A 20,202-nucleotide genomic window follows, 5' to 3' on the forward strand; every position below is an offset into this window, starting at 1 on the left:
TTTTTTGTTTGTTTGTTTTCTATTTCAGAAAACCTATTCCATCAACTGTGAAAGCTGGGGAGTTAGAAAAGATAATAAGTCGCTGTCAAGTGTGCATGAAGAGAAGACTTTGAAGAAATAAAAAGAAATAGAACTGTTATTTTTGATCCTAAATAACCAAGTAATGATGCAGAATACGCATTTATTTAGGTATTTTTCTCCAAACAAACAATATCACTCTATGATGGCTTAGTACAAAGTTTCTATTTGTTTCCCCACACAACAAAACATTTCTGTTGGTTCTGTGATCCTGATCTCTAAATCTGTGCTGTTTCAAAGTTCCCTATGGTAAAGCCCCAGACTTTTCACAAAATATCACTGAAATGGTATTCCACTTGTATCCAGTGCACTGTCCAAATGGTGATTGTATAAAGTATGATGCTACAAGTGAAGAGCTATTTGGTCCCCTGGGCCCCAAGATCTGCCCCCTTCTATTCCAGTCTTTGAGACTCAGGGAGACTAAATCAGTTTTAGATTGCGCCACCACCCGCTTCCTGAACCTCTAGACCCTGGGTAGGAAAGGAGATAGAGGCAAGTGGAGTCCTAGAGCATCATGGACGGAACTGGACTCTCAGACCTGTTGAGTATTCGAAGGCCTGAGCGAACCAGAACTGAAGTGAAGTTCTTGGATTTTCTAGGGCTCTGTTAAACATGCCCGAGACTAACGCCAAATGGAGGTTCCCCAAATGGAATCATAACAGCCTTGGAAATCCTGTATGGTTTTGTTTTGTGTTATTTTTTAAGATTTTTTTTTGTTTGTCCATGGAAACCATTTCACTGCAGCAATATAGCCTACTTGTATTCAAAGTAGATACAATTTTCAGGCTTAGTGAATTAATTTTAGTAGGATATTTTTACACACATACTCTGAAACGTGTCTGACCTTAACTTCTCTTTTACCAGCACACCCACACAAAGAACAAGGACACAACTTATTAGAGCTGCACTTTATCCCCATCTCTATCAATGTTGGTGCATACCTTACATATATTTGAGTAGTTCAGTAATCCATGAAAGAACTTATGGCATTTGTTTGCTAATCAGGCTCAGAATATTTTTCCTTTGCTCTAAATATTCCATTTAACCTGGGTATTTAGAGATTAATTTCCTTGTTACTTCTCTAATTCTTCCTTTGTAAAAACATGGTTTTTTATGTTGCATATTCTTACAAACCATATTGAAAGAGTCCACTGTGTAAAAATCTTAATGTACAAATTGTAGAGCTTGGCAGCTGTATGTCTTAAACCTTGCTTTTCAGTGTGTTGATACATTCCCAAGTTACTTAATCCAACTTAACAAGCATTTTATTTAGTGCCAAGCCATGCCCCAGGCACTGTGCTAAATTATAGAGATACGAAGAGAACAAAAAACGAGTGACTTGCTTCTGATCTAATATCCTAGAAAATGTAACTCATTGTTTCTGTTATGAATCCCACATATCTGAGTTGCTTTCCTCCTTTTCCTCCTTTGTCACTGTTCTTATATTTCACCATCAAATTCAGCAGGCCTCAATAAAGGTTTAAAAGTAAGATCTGTGCACAGGGAGAGCCCAGGACTTCTAGCTTCTCGTAGACATCACAGAAGCCGAGGTCGGGACAATGTTAAGAAATCAAAGATCTGCCAAACATTAAAAACCATTTATATTTGATGGTAGCACTATTTGCTGGGTCTCAGAAGCCAGGCATCTGAGACAAAGCTCTAAAGATGCTTCTTGATCCACCAAGGTGGAGTTGGCGGTGCTCATATTTAAATTCAGGTTATTGCTTCAACCTCAGTTGCTTTGTAAGTGAAGATGTGACCCCAGGGGACAGCACAGACTGTGACCATGGTCCGCATCCTTCACGGCTCACGCGACTGCTGTCAAGCCATTTTTACACTTAAACTAAGAAGTGCATTTTACTTAGGTTATTTACTTAAACTCACCTACTATTACTATTTTTGCTCTAAAAATAATCCTACTGTCCCAACTGTACTATAATGGCATCTAGGGCTAGTGGATCTCCACAAACCCTCTGTAGACCAGTAGTTCTCAGAGTGTGGTCCCTGCCCCAGCAGCATCAGCAGCATCTGGGAACTTGTCACAAGTACAGATTCCAGGGCCAATCTCAGATCTACAGAATCAGAAGCTCTGGGGCCAGAAAATTCATCTTAACAAGCCCTCCAGGTGATTTCCAATGCACTCTAAGGACTGAAAAATAATTGCTCTAGGCAAACACCCAAGAAACAATTCTACAGAAAGTTACCAGGTACAGCTGGCTAAAATTGCTCCATCACTGCCTCTCCTTCAAGTCCATAGTCACAAATGACCTAAAGGTCATCTAATTTGACTAAAAAGTAATGAGTAAAAGCCCTAGATTGGTGCTAATGCCAAATGATTGGCCTTTGCTTGTCCCTAAGGCCCCACCTTCTCTTGCCCTCTATCAGTGTTGAACTTCTGAGGAAGACAAGTGATGCTGAAATCTTAAATTCCAATGAAGCCATATTAACAGTTGCTCAGACTGAGCATTAAAACATAGCTCATGTGCATTACTTTCCAGGTACCTATGAGTAGCTTATAATGTTACGAAGATCTCACTTTGTAGATAAAATGTAAATAATTTATTTCTTTTACATTTGGGGCTCCAACTTAGGAATTTCACAGTGTGCTACAATAATGGATTTCTCAGCGGTGTCTCTTTTTTGCAAGACAAACATTATTAAGTAACTTATTTATAAAAGTATTACAATAATGCTAAATTTAATTTTTATTGCTAATTTAACTTACAAAGATTTTTCTATGCATCAAATGTAACTTACTGCTACTAAACTTAATTTAAAATTTACTCGATAACCAAATGAAATATATTTAAAATATATCGAATATTTTATATTATATTCTGACAAAATTACAATATTGTACTAATATTTCTGTATTTACAGCTAAAATAATGTTTTATTGTGTTGTCTAAGAATAAAATTGAAAAAATTATATCTGGTGTTATTTTGTCAAAATGGAAATAAATTTATTTTTTTGGATTGTAAAAACAATATATGTTCACTGTAAAAACAACAATACAGAAGTTATGAAGAATATAAAAATTGCCATAATCTAACCTCTTATCCTCACCCAAGATAATTAAGGTATATACCTTCCAGAACTTTTCCTGTAAATATATTTTCAAACAAAAGTGAGATAAAAGCATGCTGTTTTGAAACAGATTTTTTAAAACTTAATATGCTGTGGACATATTTTCATATCAATAGATAAGAACTAATCATTATTTTCATGGATTTACTACATAAGTCAATGAATCCCCAACTGATGGACACAATCGAGTTTTATTATGAACATATTATACATATTTCGTTTCACACTTGTGCAATTATTTCCTCAGGATAAATCTCTAGACGGAGACTTACAAAATCACAGAACTCACACAATCTTAGGCCTTTGATATATACAGAAAAACGCTCTCTGGGAAGGTTGTTAGAATTTCCAGCTGCATCAACAATGTAATGAAAACATTCATCTCCTTATGCTTTTACCAATACTGGGTATTGGTTTTCTTTTACAATTTTGCCTATCTTGTTTTAATCTACATTTTGCTCATTACCAGTAAGGCTGAACATTTACCACTTTTAATTAGTATTTGTTTTTTTTAAATTAGTATTTTTTCCTAACACTTGTTTTTGTTTTCGTGCGAAGGGCCTAATCATATTTTTGTTCATTTTCTATTGAGGTGTTTAAAGAGTTTTTACAAATCAGTAAGAAAACGTATAGGTTACAGAAATTATGGGTCAAATTTTGATAAATGTTTCCCATTTATGCTACATATACTCCTCATTCAAGGAAAAATACTCATAAAATTTCAAATGTAGATAATTGGTAAAGAAGAATGCTTTTAATATATAAAATAGGAAATCTCTTAAGTAAGGAACTTTCAGGCTGTATTAAATGGCAATAAAGATATAATCAAAGGAAGAAAGAGAATGAACAGTGGTCTTGGTTAATAGTTCTAAGAAGACCAAGAAAACTGTTGCTCAAATAAATACTTAAGAAACAGTCTTATAATTGGGCCAAAAACTCTAATTTGAAAACACGTTGAGTCAAAGAATATACTAATCCATTTTAGTAAACTTACTTTTACTGCTGGCAAGTAAGAAGAATGAATGTTGTGTTTGAGCTCATTACCTCTCTCTACTTATAAGCCTTTTGGAAAGGAAAATCTTGATCAGTCTCTAACAGATTCCTAGCAACCTGCTGACAGGGCACTTGCCCAACTCTAAGAGTGTTTAATTCACCACCCCCTAAACCCAGCTCCACCTAGTGGAAACTAAGTCAACCAAACACAGCAGAGAGAGTAACTGATTTTGAATAACCAGGCTAAATTTAAACATCAGATAAATATGACTCTCTAAGTTTTTGTAGACTCTGTGGTTTTTCTAAAAACACTGACATTGCTCAAAACCTTTTTAGAGCTTTTGCTTTGGAATCTCTTCAATTCCAGTTTATCAGCCAAACCAGGAAATAGGTCTCATCACTTTGTACCCAAGACCTACAATGTGCTCAATATGTTTGGCTCCACAGTAGATATCCAGACGAGGGAGATACAGACCTTGGTCGTAAACATGGAATTTATAATTGATATATAATTTATAATCTGGTAGGGGAAAACAAGATAAATGCATAGATGATTATAATATTGGACAGAATGTGATAAACACTGTAAGAGACAACAAATAGTGATTCAAAAGTTGGAGGCTTCAGGAAACGATTCATAAAAGAAGGGACATTTTAGGCGGTCCTTGAAGGGCAGTTAGGATTTCAAGAAGCAGAAGGTAGTCAGAGGCAGGATGGCATTCCAGGTGGCAGAAATAGCATAGATAAAAGTAAGTAGTTAGGAAAGCATGAAGCACCCTCAGAGAACAATTAGTGGTCAAGAATATATGGAATATGTGGAATACATACATATCATACATATATACACAACCACACATACACACCCCCATACACATACACACACACAGTGGTAAATAAAGTAGTATAGCAGGAGGTTAGGGCCATATTAAGTAGGGTTTACAATAGCAGGTTGAAATTGTACTTCATTGGTTGGTACTGGAGATTCAGTGAAGATTTTGAGCCAAAGAGCTGAAAGATCATATAAATGGCAACCTGGAAGAGCCAGTATTTAATACACTACCCTTAGAGGCTATTTCACAGTTTCAAGTGTTTTTAAAAACTATTAGATTTCTATTACAGACTTTTGAATTTGTAAAGAACTGTAAATCATTAATTTCTTTTTGAACTTGGGGCTTCAAATGTGGGGCGTTACAAATTGTAAAAATAGGTCCCGTGTGGATCCAATGTCTAGGAAGAATCAGGAAAAGAAAAAGATTGGAGATGGGGAGGCCAGATAAAAGGGTAACAGCCCACATGATGGTTGGGAACAGAAAAGACAGAGAAAGTAGACAGTGGGCATTGAGGTGGGAAAATTCAAAGGATGGGGGACTTGAGAACAGTGAATGATGATTACAGAATTTTGAACCTTGGTGACTGGAAAAATAATCTTGCCATTAAGTGAAAAAGGAAACTTAGAAGTTATCTGGATGAGGAAGAAGGAGAAAATTTGAGTTTGAAATCCTGTCGAGATCAAAGCTCCAATGGGACACTCAGGAAGAACTGGCTAGAGCTAGTGCAACAAGATGAGACTAAATGGATGTGTTTATTTAGATTTATATACCACCTTTTCCCACAGAAGATTTGAGGCAACCGTGGGTGCAAGGATAGTCAGTGATGGACTGAGTCATAAATAGGAATGTCTACAGGAATGATGGAAGAGAAGGAAGACCCAGCATGAAGCTTTATCACAGAAAACAAGGGAGCAGAGTTTCCAGGTAAGGGAGAGAAATGCCTTTTCTTTCTTTGAGAATTTCCTGCCAGATAGTGTTAGGCACTTTCATGTACTGCTTCTGTCTCAATTTAACAAAATCAAATGATGCAGGAAGATTAAGGGGGATCAGGGTTAAGGGAGAAGACTTTGGATTTGGTAATTGGATCACAACGTTCATTTGAAAGTTATCTAAAAACGTTTTTCTTGGGGTGAGGAGGCAGGAGTAAAAACGAAATAGTAAGTAATTCACAAGTGGAAGGGTATTAATGGAAGCAGCAGAACCCTTCACTTCTAAAGGATTTTGGTCATGGATGGCTTACCCAGCTCGGTCTCTGTCTTCCCGCAAAACGTTGGCTTGGAATGACTGCTCATTCCTAAAATCAGTCTATTCTTAGGAAGAATGATTTGTCCCTATTACGAAGGGGCCCAAGAACGCAATTCCCAGAAGTCTTTCCAAATTGTTTTGAAGAATGGTAACTTCTCTGAAATATCTTTAGCTTCTAAAGAAGCACATACTCATGTTTGTATCTTTGTTCGGCTGTTTGTTAAAATCGAGGCATATAAAGCACTCTGGGATTTTGCTTCAGTCCGTTCCAACGCTGATGAGCACGGTACCGATTTTCCCGCGGAAAGTTAGGAGTTAGGTGCTTAGAGCCAGAGAGCGCTCCGGGAAGGCTGCCGACTACTGTGAAACCTAACTTCTCCTTTCCATGATTCTCATCCTGAAGGATTAGTGGAGCCAGCCAGGGCAGGGGTCACTGTTAAGGGAGACATCTAACAGAGGTCTTGAAGAGAACCCAAAATTGGAGCGTTTAAGAATCCCTTGCAGAGCTGATGAAATATGCAGATTTTTAGGCCTCATATCACATAGATTTTGATGCAGATAGTCCTGAAAAACAGTTATTTTAACTGGCTACCTTGTAAACACGAGGTTCTTAAAAATCACGAACCCTCATAAACCTGGGTGTGAACGAAACTTACTTATTGCATAAATACTGTTACCTGAGGTTGGCCGACTTCGCCCACAACAAAGATGTCTCCGTATCGCCGTCGCGCCGCCCCTGCTGCTGTGCGTGCGCCTCACGTCCGCCCTTCCTCTCGTCACGTGACCACGAACCTGCCTCAGCTACGGCTCCTGGCAGAGGCCAGCCCCAGCCGTTCTCGCGTCTCTCCCGGCCCGCTGCGGGCCGCTCCGGCGGGTGCCTTGGCCGGGCGCCTCCATGCGCTCCGCCAACGGCCTCTGAGAGCGCCCACCCGAGCGCCCCGGGAGTCAGCGGGCGGCGGCTCTCGCCGGGGACCCTCCAGCGGGCCCAGGGGTGAGTGCTGACCTCTTCCCGACCCGGGGCCCGCGGCCCGGGCCGGTCACCCGCCCTAGTGCCGCGGCTGTGACCCTGCGGCCGCCCGAGGGACTCGCGGTGGCCCCGGCCCGTCCGCGGTGTCGCTGTGGCCCGAGTCCCGCCCCGCGGGCCGCTCACCTTCAACCCTGGCCTTTCCTTGTCCTCGGGCGTTGCCGCCGCCTCAGTCCCTGAGGAGCACAACGGAGGGCAGCACACTCTCCTGCCAACGCTTTTGGGCTAACCTCGTCACCTTTCTAGTTCGGTGTCCCGTTTTGTCGGTAAATGTGACTTTTCCGGTAGAACATAGTTTGGGGGTTGGGAAACGCTCGGGGCGTCCTGAGAACTTGGACGCGGGGCTTTGCTGGTCGTCGTCCCTCATCCCTCCGGGCTAAGGCCCTGGGATGTCTTGGTATGACCTTGAATCAACACCTGCCGTTTTTAAAGGAGCTTTTTGTTTGTTTGATTGTTTTTACTTTGTGGATAATACGTATTCGAAAAGAAAGGCCTCGCTGGAAGCGCGGCCGTGCGCGGGAGGCCCCTGGTGGGCCCGGTCTGCCAGCATCCTTGCACATCCTTGCCCGCAGGTGTGGATGCAGGGAGCTGCTCCTCGGATTTCCTTCCGGGAGCTGGGCAGCTGGAGGAGAGCTCGGCTCCCGTTCTGCCAGCCTCTGACCTTTGTCTGCAGGACGTGTCGTCCTCCTGTGGGAGAAGAACCCCCCAGTTCTGCCCTCTACAGCGTTAGAACAAGGGGTATTCTCGAGGGAGGAGAACCCTTTCAAAAGCGGTGGCGTCTTTTAATTGCAGAAGATAAGCCTCGCAGCGCTTGTTCCCACATGCAGAACCAGTTGTATCAGGGCTCTCACCCACTGAGAGACGTTAACTGGAGGATCTCAAATGTTTTCTCTCCCTAGATGAAAATTTGTTTCTGTGTCAGTTTCACCCGCTAATGAGATCCGAAAGGAAAGACCCTTAGGAAAATGGATTTGGAAAGAATTAGAACGATTTCGTTGCACTTAGTAGTCTTTTCCCATGTAATTAAATTGTGTCTGGGACCTGCCATCTTGGTTCCAAACGCTTGTGAGTTGGTTTTGCTCTTCTTTCCAAAAGGAAATTGTGTGTTCTACCCCTTCCTGTCTGATAGGACTGCCCATTTTAGGATTGCAAAGTTTAGCTGTTACTCTCCTCCCTTCTGGTGTTGAAATTTGTTTTCTTGTGGCTTCATAACCTTATTTTAAAGTTCGTTAGTTTATAGTTTTCCAAGTTTTCAATGACTTTGCTTAAAAAATTAAACTTAATCCTGGTTGGCTACAGCCTGATTGTTCAGTTGCTTGAAAAGAGAACTGAAACAGAGTGACCTATATAAAAACCTTGAACTAGGCCCACACAATATGTGATAAAGAGCTTGACTTTTTTTGTAGTTGGAAAATATGTAAATCTTTGCAACCACAGTCAGTTTGATCCAAGTTGTTTCTGTGACTTCCTGGGCTATTTCTCTGGGTCCCAGTCTTCTAATTAAGAAAATGAGAAAGTCAGGCTTGAATCATTGAGTCCCAAAATTGGGACACTTTCCATAAGTGGGATGTGACTTGACTCTAGGTGGTATATGGATGACGGTTTTTGTAATAGTTAGGTTTTTGTTACGTGTATTTATATATGTACGTCAAGTCCGTGGATTAACGTAATGATGTAAAATTTTCTTTTAAAATACATTTGTTAAGGATTTTTAAATTTTGAGTTAAAGAAAAGATTAAGTGTAGCTAAGAGTAAATGTACTGTGTCAATATGGGAAAAAAACATGAAATTGGTAAGTAAGTTACTGATGTTTGGGAACCACTGGGCTTAGAAAGTAGAGATCTAAGATCATCTATGATTCTGAGAGGGATTATGTGTCCTTAGTTACATAACAGAGAATCGTGTACTAGTTGCCTGGAAGATAACTCCAAATAAGAAGTTTATTTTATTTATTGCCAAAAGGTTTTACCAAAAATGCCATAGTCTAATAGGGAGAAAAAAAAGTTGTAGTTTGATCTATTTTACTTAAGCAGGAAAGCCAGTAATTGGAACAGTACAGAGTTAAATCTTAGTAGAAAATTTCCATTTATTTTTAAAATTTAAGTAGCTCAGGTTGGCTACAGGAGGATTTAGCTTTTTCCAGAAGTTGTCTTTTCAGTGTCCACCTTTACGATCAATGTCTGTGATACTTTACAAACGCAGAGCTTCTCCTAAGACAGGATGTTACTATAGAATGAAATGTTGAGACCCATGGGATATACTAGTGGAAAGTTAATAAGACTGAAATGTGGTAAATGGAGTGTGGAAAATGGCACATTTCAGGGAGATAATGTTCTAGCAATTTGCATCCCTTGTTTATTATTATAAAGCTTCAATTTATAATGTCCCAAGGCTATAATCCTTTTGAGATGTCTCTTCAGTGTTATTTCTAGATATAAGCTTTAATTGTGCTTCAGGCACACAGGGATAGGAAGAGTATCTCATCTAGAATGATGCACAAAAATTGCTAATAGAGCTTGCCAGTGGGGACCTGGGTGATTGTAGGATGGGATCTGGTGGGAGACTTTATTTTCTCTGTATGTTCTTGTGTACTCTGTACCATGTGCATTTATTACTGGTTCAAATTAAATACTAAATGAAAGTTATGAATGAAATTAAATACAAAATTTAATACTGAATGAAAATTTAGCCAATGCATTTGTTCCTCCTTAATATATGTGTGTATATTATATATATAGTGTGCATATCATGTATATACACATATAAAGATTTTTTTAAACTTAGATATTTTTCCTCTGCCACATTTTTCTAAGTTCAAATCAGAAACGATGGCAGTAGTCTTTCATTTTACCTTGCATTAACTAGTGAATGCTCGTAAGATCCTGTCTGTGGGACTAAAATTGGTGGTAAGTTTGTTCATTTTTTCTTTATTTATTTTATTGGTTTCTTAATATAAGGTTGTACACCTTTAGTGACTTTTATCATTTGGTGGATTTCCAGCGATGAATCTCTATTGTTGGTATCATCTAGTTTCTCATTTAGCTCCTGTTTTTCTCCCGCAGGGACGTAAGTGGCTCTGAATCCAGCACATGCACATTGAAGCAAGTTAAAGGGTTTAATATGAAGCGCAGAAGTAGATAGTGCCAAATAGCAAACAGTCCTCGGTACACGTTTGTGAGTAAAAGTTTCCTCCTTCAGCTCTCTTTTCTTACTGTTTAAACCATCTATCTGCATGCCGAATCCTTTCACACATTTGATAAAGAATAAAAGAAGCAAGTTAGCTTACTTAAGCAACCCTCTAAGAACTCTCCTAAGCATCTCAGTGAGGTGGCGTTTAAGGTGTGTAATCCATCTCTGACATGGAGTTTAAGAAATATCCCCGCTGTCCCTTACATGTATACTCTCTTTAATCTTTTATTGCCCTTGATTTATGTATAATATCTTTTGCTGAAAATTTAGTGTAATTTGGTTTTCAAAGTTATTTCCTTTTAAAGAAACCATTACTTACACATCAAATTTTTAGGCTACCTCAAGTATATTTACCTCTGCTCTTTACATTTTCTTTGTGATTTCTTCATTTGTACTTAGTCTAAAAAGGAAAAGGATTTTTTTCTCCTTCAGAATATAATGACTAGTGGAGTTTTATGACAAAATGTTTTTTTCTAATGTGACTTCACGTTTATAAATACATTTGATTGGCTTTTCTTTATCCTATTTGCAAAATCATAAAACAGTACCTATGCTTGAAACCGTCTTTAGGATTTTTGAGGTATAGCCTGACTGTTTAGGAGAGAGTTGAAAAGTGCTTTTCAGACCAAGCTCCAAGCCTTTTAATTTTAAGTAGATGTGTACTTTTATTTATAGTTTTCTTCTGAAATAAATTGCTGAAATACTGATTTTTATTCTTTCTTTTTTACAGCTGGAAAAGCAGTGTCCGTGTTGTTATGTACACCTCCAAAAAAGTTCAGATCTGTAGGGGAATTGTTGTGTAAAGTAAACTGAACTACAGGGTAGCAGTATTTTAATAGCTATTATAGACGTGTATTTACTGTATTAAACATGAGTAAAACAACAAGCATTGACACACCACTAGGAAGGTCAGTGACATTTTATTCAGTCGAGCTGGTATTACAGGCTTGAGAGATAGTGGCTTGAAAGCTGGTTGCCACAGGCTAACCATACTCTTTTACATTTTACCAGCATTTTCTATTTTGGGGCAAGTTTCTGTCTACTGCATTTCCCTGAAGCACAGATCCTTCTCTAATTTAGGTTACCCAATGCATTTATACCGTCTTTCCCCTTAAAGGCATGTCATGCTTTTTAAAAATATACTTGTAAATATGATATTAAATATAAATTAGTAATGTGAAACTTTCAGTCCCTCAAAATGAATGTGTACATTAAGAATCTATTAATACATATTCTATATTTGGTATCCATTGCCTCTTAGTCATCAAGTATACATTCAGTAAGAAGTTTTAATTTGTGTTTTGTGATTTTTCAGGGAGTTGCATCTTCTTTTTCAGTAAATTTAGAATTAACCTTATTTGCCTTATGAATCTGATTTTCATCATTAAAAGGTTTTATTTTTTTCATGCATGACAGCAATTTTTTTTTTTAAGATTTTGTTTTTCCTTTTTCTCCCCAAAGCCCCCCGGTACATAGTTGTATATCTTAGTTGTGGGTCCTTCTAATTGTGATATGTGGGACGCCGCCTCAGCATGGCCTAATGAGCAGTGCCACGTCCGCGCCCAGGATCTGAACGGGCAAAACCCTGGGCCGCGGAAGCAGAGCGTGTGAACTTAACCACTCAGCTATGGGGCCGGCCCCAATGACAGCAATTTCTAATTCATTTTTATAAAGTCCTATGAGCTTTCCCTCAAATAATTAATTAGGAAATTTTAAGTTTTATTTCAGGCGTTTCTGAGTTATAAGCAGCTTGCTTATCTATTTATGCAGAGAGAAAGAGTGAGTCTGTGTGTGTGCACATTTGTGTAGTGGTTATATTTGCTCCTAAGCAACATCCTCAACATGCAATTTCAGCTGGTAAATGAGAAGGTATTATGTTGAGGAAAACATTTTCTTTAGCCTTTTGTTTTTCCTTCATATGTATTCAGTACTCACAAATGAGAAGTTTCCTTTTGTTCTTTCTGTAAGTTATTGTCTTCTAACTTCACTGTGTAGAGAAGACTGACATTTTAACACTCAGTCACCCCCATCTTTAAATTTTTTGCCCACAGAGTGAGTGGGGCAGCATTTCCTTCTCCCACTGCTGCTGAGATGGCGGAAATTAGTCGAATTCAGTATGAAATGGAATACACCGAAGGTATTAGTCAGCGAATGAGGGTCCCGGAAAAATTAAAGGTAGCACCACCAAATGCTGACCTGGAACAAGGGTTCCAAGAAGGAGTTCCAAATGCCAGTGTGGTTATGCAGGTTCCAGAGAGGATTGTTGTAGCAGGTATTTTACATTTGTTTATAAAGTTGCCTGATAAATCTTTGTTTTGTATATTTTTATGGAAACTTTTGGATTTTTCACAATGTTATTTAGAAAAGTGGTTGGGAAATGCAACATTGCATTTTTTTTCAAATTTTTTACTTATTACAATAGTCTGAAATTTCAAACAATATTTTTAATAATTCAACTAATTATTGAGGTATAATTTACATAAAATATGTGTAATTTTTAAGTGTATAGCTTAATGAGTTTTGACCAATGTATACACCCATGTAACCTCCACCACAGTCCAGATACAGAACACTTTGTTATCCCAGAAGCTTCCCTTGTGCCCCACCTCATTCAGTTCCTACGCCTCAATTCCAGGCAGCCGTAATCTCCTATAAGCAGAGACAAGGTTTGTCTTTCCTAGAGTTTCATATAAATGGAATGATACAGTATAAATGGAATGATACAGTATACGCTCTTGGGTCTGGCTTCTTTTACTTAGGGTAATGTTTTTGAGATTCTTCCATGTTGTTGCTTATATCAGTTGTTCATTCCATTTTATTATTGAGCAATATTCCACTGTGTGGATACACCACAATTCATTGGTTGATAGACATTTGGGTTGTTGCCTGTTTGGGGCTATTAGGAATAAAGCTGCTATGCATATTCATGTACAAGTCTTTGTGAGGACATGTGTTTTCATATCTCTAGGACTGGAATTGCTGGATCATATTATAAGTTATGTTTAACTTTATGAAAAGCTATCAAGCTATTTTTGAAGTTGGTTGTACCCTGTTATATCCCCATCAGTGATGTATGAGAGCTTCAGTTGCTCCACATTCTTGCCAACACTTTGTATTGTCAGTCTTTTTAATTTTAGCCATTCAAGTGGGCAGGTAGTGGCAAATGTATTTTAATAAAACTACTACCTTTTGAAAACCTCCTCCTTTCCTTTTTATTTTTTTACTCTCAGGAAATAATGAAGACATTCCATTTTCAAGACCAGCAGATCTTGACCTTATTCAAGCAACTCCCTTTAAACCTCTGGCACTGAAAACACCACCTCGTGTACTTACGCTAAGTGAAAGACCACTAGATTTCCTGGATTTAGAAAGACCTCCTCCAACCCCTCAAAATGAAGAAGTAAGTATAGAGCTTTGCGATCAACTGAATTTGAGATAACATAGACAAAAGCAAAAGGTAAAGAGGAGTTAAGAGGCTATAAGTCATATCATTAGCAATATGTAATGAAAGCCTGCTGCTTTCATTCATGGACTGTGGATTACTGCAAATTCTGGCTTATAGATACTTATAAACAAGGTATTACATATTATGTTTCAGGAAAATGAAAATTTTGTGGAAATCATTAACCTTGATGTGGTCTTGAAGGAAGAGCTTTATGACCAGGAGTTAACACCTTAAACAATGCAGAAGAAGTTGGGAAGTTTAGCAGCGGAGAAAATTAGTGCCTCACTTTGCTATGAAAGCAGTCTGGCAGACAGGGCAAGGAAAGCTCCTTTTTCCCTTGACTCTGCCTGTTCTCCCTGCTTGCTGAAAAGTTTCTATTGAATTAGTCACTGTACCATGTATGTTGATAGCCCTGTTGACCTAAATTGGCAGGATGGACTAATAAGCTATTAGTAGCAAAGTTCCTATCTTGCCTCTGCCATTAGTCAGAGCCAGTCTGGTAAGACTTCTTTTCTGTGATGATTTCTGTAGTTGTAGCTTTTTTGTTATAGCTTCTGAACTTCTACTGTGTTGTTGTCATGAGACCACTATAAAATGATGTGCAAACGTGTTTTTATTGATGATGGAACTGCTTATGTCTTTCACTTTTCACTTAGTCCTTTCCAGAGAGGGTAAGGCACCCATATAACCAAGGTGAGGGCAGTTTCCTAGTACTAAGGTGGCCTTTTCTCAGGTTGGAAGTTTCTGCTGAGCTGAGATATACTATAGGTGCCAGGTTGGACATTCTAGATAAGTACTTGGTGAAAAGCATTAAATATAGTGTTTACATGGTGAAAAGGCACTAAGATACTTGCAGAATTGTATCTATTTGACAAACGTTTTTTGAGTTTTTGTATAAGACACTGTGCAGTGAAACCTAATTTCTGCACAGTGGTGTGAGTGAGGGAGAGACTAACACACACAGAAGATATAAAGTTCTTTAATAGCAGAGAAAAATGAAAATTATGAAGATCGTTACACAAGACAGAAGATATCACAGCATGCTTGCAGTTAGAGGCCCAGTTTCCCAGCTCCCCAAAGTTCCCAGTGAGAATTACAGCTGGGAATAATATTGCCTTGGAATGAGGATCTGCCAGGAGGGACACCCCCTCTTTGATATTCTTTGAGTTTTGTTTTTCTTTTGGTCTTTGTGCTCCTGCTATTTTAGATACTTATGCCTGTTTTGTGCAAATAACTGAAAACAAGTCAAGCACTTTCCTGGGTATTACTTTAAAACTGAGTGAAGAAAAAGAGTTTACCAGCATTGCCCTCAGTAGACCTAGATTTTAAGCCTATATAGGGTTCACTCCTGCAGTAATTGTGATACTTAGTTACATGGTGGCGCAGCGGTTAAGTGTGCACATTCTGCTTTGGCAGCCTGGGGTTTGCTGGTTCAGATCCCAAGTATGGACATGGCATCACTTAGCAGCCATACTGTGGTAGGCGTCCCACATATAAAGTAGAGGAAGATGGGCATGGGTGTTAGCTCAGGGCCAGTCTTCCTCAGCAAAAAGAGGAGGATTGGCAGCAGTTACCTTAGGGCTAATCTTCCTCAAAAAAAGAAAAAAAAAAGTGATAAATGCCCAAAGTGTAAAGCACTGGGATGAAAAACAGGCTGAGAAGTAGACCTAATTTTGAAGGCCTCCTTTGCTACTTAGTAAACACATAGCTTTGAGCAAGTTATTCAACAATTCCTAGGATCCTCTCTAAAATAGCGATAAAAATAATGCCAAGTACATAAGATTATTGTGAGAATTAAATGTAATAATGCATGTAATGTGTCGAGCACATGTTCTAATTCATGTTAAAAGCTCAATATGTATAAATATTGCTATGAAAGTTAAAACCTTGTGGCAAGAGACAAATCCTGAGGTGCAAGAGAAGAGTTTCTGAGATTAGTACCAGCTGCCTATTGAAAGGAAAGCAAAGATGAGGTTCTGTACTTCAAGTCCATAGAAGGGTCAGGCAGCCCTCAAGAGGCTGTTAACCAATGAGTGGGGAAGTGGGGGGGACCAGAGTTGTAGCTTCTAGAAAATGGATTGAAATAGAAGGGCGATGAGACCCTCAGTGCTGATAACACTGGTGACTCATTCAGATGCTACTCAGAATCTATCAAGTGCAGTCCTCTGAATCATTTATTCTGTAGTAGTCATTTTACAGCACATGCCAAGGTTTTTCAGCCTCAGCACTATCGACATTTTGGACTGGATATTTCTTTGCTGTGGTGAGGGCTGTCCTTTTGTACTGTAGAATGTTTAACAGCATTCTTGATCTCTTTCTACTAGATACCAGTAGCACCTTCCAGGTCATGAAAATCAAAAATGTCTCTAATAGCCAAGGGGTGGCTGCTATTATGTCCACCAACTGATGAATAGATAAGCAAAATGGGGTATATCCATATAGTGGATCATTATTCAGCCATAATAAGGAATGAAGTATTTATACATGCTCCAACATGGATGAACCTTGAAAACACTGTGCTAAGTCAAAGAAGCCGTACAGAAAAGGCCGTATATTATAGATTCCACATACATGAAATATCCAGAATAGGCAAATCTACAGAGACAGAAAGCAGATCAGTGGTTGCCAGGAGATTAGGGCAGAGAGGAATTGGGAGTGACTGCTTAATCATTATGGGATTTCCTTTTGGGATGATAAAAATGTTCTGGAACTAGATAATGGTGATAGTTGCACAGTATTGTGAATGTACTAAATACCACTGATGAATACTTTAAAATGGTGAATTTTATGCTATATGTATTTTATCACAATAAAAAGAAAGAAAAAAATATCTCCAGATATTACCAAATGTGCCCCTAGAGGGCAAAATCACCCGCCATTGAGGACCACTAGCCTATGGCAAGAAAGGAGACTACCAGAAGGTGGCTTATGAGGAAAACTACAAAATTGTTGTCTAAAAGCCTGACTGATGCAAGGAATAATTTGCAGAAACGTCACTCGAATTCTTAAACGGGCTTGAAGAATCCAAGTGAACCTGTGAAGAAGGTTATAACATGAAGCAGATGATCCCCTAGCTCAAAGAGGGTTTCTAAAATCTGCAGGCTTGACTGGTAGAGAGAAAATTGATGAACGCTTTCAATCCAGACCATTGCTTGGTGATTCTAACTACAGGGAACTAGTAAAGCAACTGAACAATAAACCATCTGTCTGGGCATGAAACTGCAAGACGCCCAAATCGTGACAACTCTCAGTGATACTAGAGTGGATTAGGCAATGGGAATGACAAGGAAAGAGGCTGTGACACTGATACTGCCTCCTCCTCTGAAAAAGGGCTCCAAATGGGAGCCAGTGAGAGATCTTCCAGAGAACAAAAAGGAAAAACTAAGAAAAAGAGTTAGAAAATGATACTAATAAGACTTGACAGAGACTTGAAGCAACGTGACCCCGTCAAATATTTAGACTCCACCGACATATCCTGTCAATCAAGCAGTGGTATTCTTTGAAAAGATTGAGTACAATAAATACCAAGAGCTTTGTAAGAAGGCTCTTGAAGTGGAAGAGAAGACAGATTGTACTAAAGACAGATTGTAAGAGCTTTTGCCTGAATTGACAGCTCCTACTTCAAAGAAGAGAAGTGCGAGAATGCCATCCATTTTTGCAGTAAATCTTTGGAAGATCACTGAACCCCAAATGTACCCAAGAATTGTCAACAGTCAGAGAAGATCTAGAGGAAGCAAGTCAGTTGGCCTAAATGAACCCTAACCTGGTTTTGGAAGAGAAGAACAAAGGCAATGAATGTTTCCAGAAAAGGAACTATGTCCAGGCCATGCAAGCTTTATATAGAAGCCATCAAATGGCATCCACAGGATGCCAGATTCTACAGCAGCCGTGTACAAAATGTACAGCTAGAGCTTAAAGACTGGGAGAAATATATCCAGCTAGAACCAGCCTCGTCAAGGATTACACTTGGAATGCAGCTGCCTTAGAAGCTTTCATGAAGGATAACACAAAAGCCATGGATGTCTAACAGAAGGCTCTAGATCTATAATCCAATTGTCAGGATGTGGTAGGTGATTATCAGTGCCATATGATGGTCCAGTTCAATTGACATAACAACCCTGAGGATGTGAAGTCAAAGAACATGGCTGACCTGAGGTGTAATAAGTGACCCAGCCATATAGCACGTCCTAAAGCAAATGCAGGAGGCCTCCCAGGCACTCAGTGAATACTTAAAAGGGTCTTGTGATAGCTCAGAAAACTGAGAAGCTGATGAATGTGAGTTTGATCACAATTTGGTGATGGTTTGTTTAGTGCCCTTTCTTTTCCCCTCCTGTGGAGAGAGGAGCTGGGACTGTGATGAGCAAAGTGGAACAAAAGGGAGAGAAGAGGAAAAAGAGGAAGCGCCTTAATTGTATATATGTATGCACATTCATCCATGGGAGATTCAGAGATGTGCACTCACGTTCTTTGTGCAGCTGCTGTGTCATGGCTCTCTGAGCACAGTCATGGTCTATTCGCTGCTGATTCGTATTCCACGTTTCCTTCCCATAGCCCTCGATCACTCTCAACTGTTCTCTCCATAGTTCATTATTTTAAAATTTGGACAGTGGACATGTTTGGGGAGGGAAAGATGTTCAGCCCACGTTGTTAACTCTACTTTTACCTCTTCCTATAAAAGTCCCACAGCAATTCACAGATCCGTGTTTCTGAACAATTATTTTAAAACAGATCAGTATAGGGGACAATAGTAAGGTATCTGAGCAGATTCTTGAAGGAGAGAGCAGCTCTCAACAGATGGAGAGAACCACTAGACAGAGGCCTAGAGAACATTCGTTTGTCCAGGATTCTATGAACAATCAAATGTAACTTGGAGTATAAGCACATTAGAGGGGAATGTTATGCCTACAACTAGACACAGCAGACCTGTGACCTAAATTCCAGGAAGTTATCTGAATCTAAAAGCCAGATTTCTCAGACTCAGGAGTGAATAAAAGTTTTTAAATGGGTAATCGACATAGGATGGTTTTGGATGACGTTTAAAAACCTTGAATTTGTCAGTTAGATCTCAGAAAAGCTAGATAAAAACTGATTAATTTTAAAAAATAAAACCTGAATTGAAAAATCAACCATCATGACCTTGAACTACAGGGTGATAATATTTTAAAGATCGCTGAGTTCTTTATTGCTTCAGACAGCATCTAAATTCTTTGTTTTCGCAATATGCAATTTGGTCATATTAGGAGGCATAACAAATATATGCCTTTGTCTTAAGCTGATTTTTACCCCCAATATCGCAGTAATATCAAGCTTAATGTTCCTGTTAAGATATATTTTAAATCAGATTTCAAATGGTGAAAATAACGGTAGACTTAGGATGCTCTAGTTTGTCAGGCTGTGTTGAAGTCAAAGACATATTTGTCTCCTATCACTTCCTATCCTGCTTCATTTTAGTACTCACCACACAGCAGTAGGAATGGTTCTGATCTAGTAGAAAATTCATCTTGATCCCTACAACATGGAAGAGCTGTTCTCTAGGGAAAGTGAGCACAGCTGTGCAGTAAGTAGGAAGGCATTTATCAGTGGGATTCTCACAAAGCAACCCAGTACTGCTCACTGTGAGTAAAGAGTACTTGATTGTGGAGGTGTTAAATTTTATATACAATTGCTTTAAAATAATTTTGATTTTTAAAGAGCTCTTGCAGTAAGCTCCAAACTGACTCCTTTGCTGTTTTTAGTAGTTTTTTTTTTTCTTTTGTTTGGATGGGTAAATAGTTCATAACCATAACCAAATCTAAACCAGGCTCTGAAATTATGTGCTTCCTAGTGTGCTTTTAAGTTTTGTTGGCATGAAATACAGGATTTATTCTGTTTTGGTAATGCTTATAACCTGATAATCTACTCCCAGATCTTTTTAAAAGCATCAAAAGATATTGATTGCATTTTTGAAAATCTTTTCAAATCCATTGGTTCACATACCAGTTGTCCTTTACAGTAAAGTTTAAATTTTTTTTAACCATGAAGTATGGCTGTTTCTAGTTAAAAAAAAAAAAAAATTCTAATTAAGCAGGAAAGTTAATGATTACCATTGTACTGTTTATCTATTGCTGTGTAATAAACCACCCTAAGTTTACTGGCTTAAACCAAAAAATTATTTCTGTTGCTTATGGATTCTGTGGGTTGGGAATTTGCAGTGTGCATAATGGAGAGAGCTTGTCTCTGTTCTGTAGGATGTGGGCTTAAGCTAGGAGGGCTCAAAGGCTGGGGGTGACTCGGCAGCTTGAGGCTGCAGTGATCTGAAGGCTTCTTCACT

General features: G+C 38.8%; 3 protein-coding genes across 54 annotated transcripts in view; 2 read left to right on the forward strand and 1 right to left on the reverse strand.

The window, feature by feature from the left end:
• The window catches only part of COL4A3 (collagen type IV alpha 3 chain), a 129,984-nt gene extending 126,977 nt beyond the window's left edge, over positions 1-3,007 (forward strand). For all 3 annotated transcript variants that reach the window (XR_011439522.1, XM_070269357.1, XM_023642447.2), the window contains one exon: positions 29-3,007. Coding sequence is in view for 2 of the 3 variants with exons in the window: in XM_070269357.1 (XP_070125458.1) it covers positions 29-113 (85 nt within the window). In the remaining variant the exon portion in view is untranslated. The remainder of the gene's footprint in view (positions 1-28) is intronic.
• A 336-nt stretch (positions 3,008-3,343) lies between these two features.
• LOC111773851 (uncharacterized) lies at positions 3,344-10,492 on the reverse strand. Its single transcript, XM_070269223.1, has 4 exons — positions 10,225-10,492; positions 7,734-7,945; positions 6,912-7,483; positions 3,344-6,798 (listed from the first exon to the last, which is right to left on the reverse strand). The coding sequence occupies exons 1-4, from the start codon at positions 10,490-10,492 to the stop codon at positions 6,768-6,770; spliced, it is 1,083 nt and encodes a 360-aa protein (XP_070125324.1). The 3' UTR covers positions 3,344-6,767.
• Positions 7,085-20,202, forward strand: part of MFF (mitochondrial fission factor) — a 33,813-nt gene continuing 20,695 nt past the window's right edge. For 10 of the 50 annotated variants that reach the window (XM_023642461.2, XM_023642464.2, XM_070269362.1 and 7 more), the window contains exons 1-5: positions 7,085-7,225; positions 10,321-10,432; positions 11,178-11,355; positions 12,499-12,719; positions 13,678-13,847. In XM_023642461.2, the coding sequence (XP_023498229.1) occupies positions 11,318-11,355; positions 12,499-12,719; positions 13,678-13,847 (429 nt within the window). In that variant the 5' untranslated portion in view covers positions 7,085-7,225; positions 10,321-10,432; positions 11,178-11,317. Of the gene's footprint in view, positions 7,226-7,384; positions 7,525-10,320; positions 10,433-11,177; positions 11,356-12,498; positions 12,720-13,677; positions 13,848-20,202 lie in introns of those variants that run through there. The other 40 variants (XM_023642466.2, XM_070269366.1, XM_070269376.1 and 37 more) reach the window with 5 other exon arrangements.

The sequence above is a fragment of the Equus caballus genome, chromosome 6, assembly GCF_041296265.1.
Source record: "Equus caballus isolate H_3958 breed thoroughbred chromosome 6, TB-T2T, whole genome shotgun sequence".
NCBI classification, from domain to species: domain Eukaryota; kingdom Metazoa; phylum Chordata; class Mammalia; order Perissodactyla; family Equidae; genus Equus; species Equus caballus.

What these genes read in the sequence shown, in the direction of transcription:
- LOC111773851 (XM_070269223.1), bottom strand. Translation starts at nt 10,492, where the DNA reads ATGCAGATAGATGGTTTAAACAGTAAGAAAAGAGAGCTGAAGGAGGAA. An exon ending in AGGCCTTTCTTTTCGAATAC is followed by an intron (nt 7,484 to 7,733) that starts GTATTATCCACA and finishes TGACGAGGTTAG; the next exon opens with CCCAAAAGCGTTGGCAGGAG. An exon ending in GCGAAGTCGGCCAACCTCAG is followed by an intron (nt 6,799 to 6,911) that starts GTAACAGTATTT and finishes ACTGTTTTTCAG; the next exon opens with GACTATCTGCATCAAAATCT.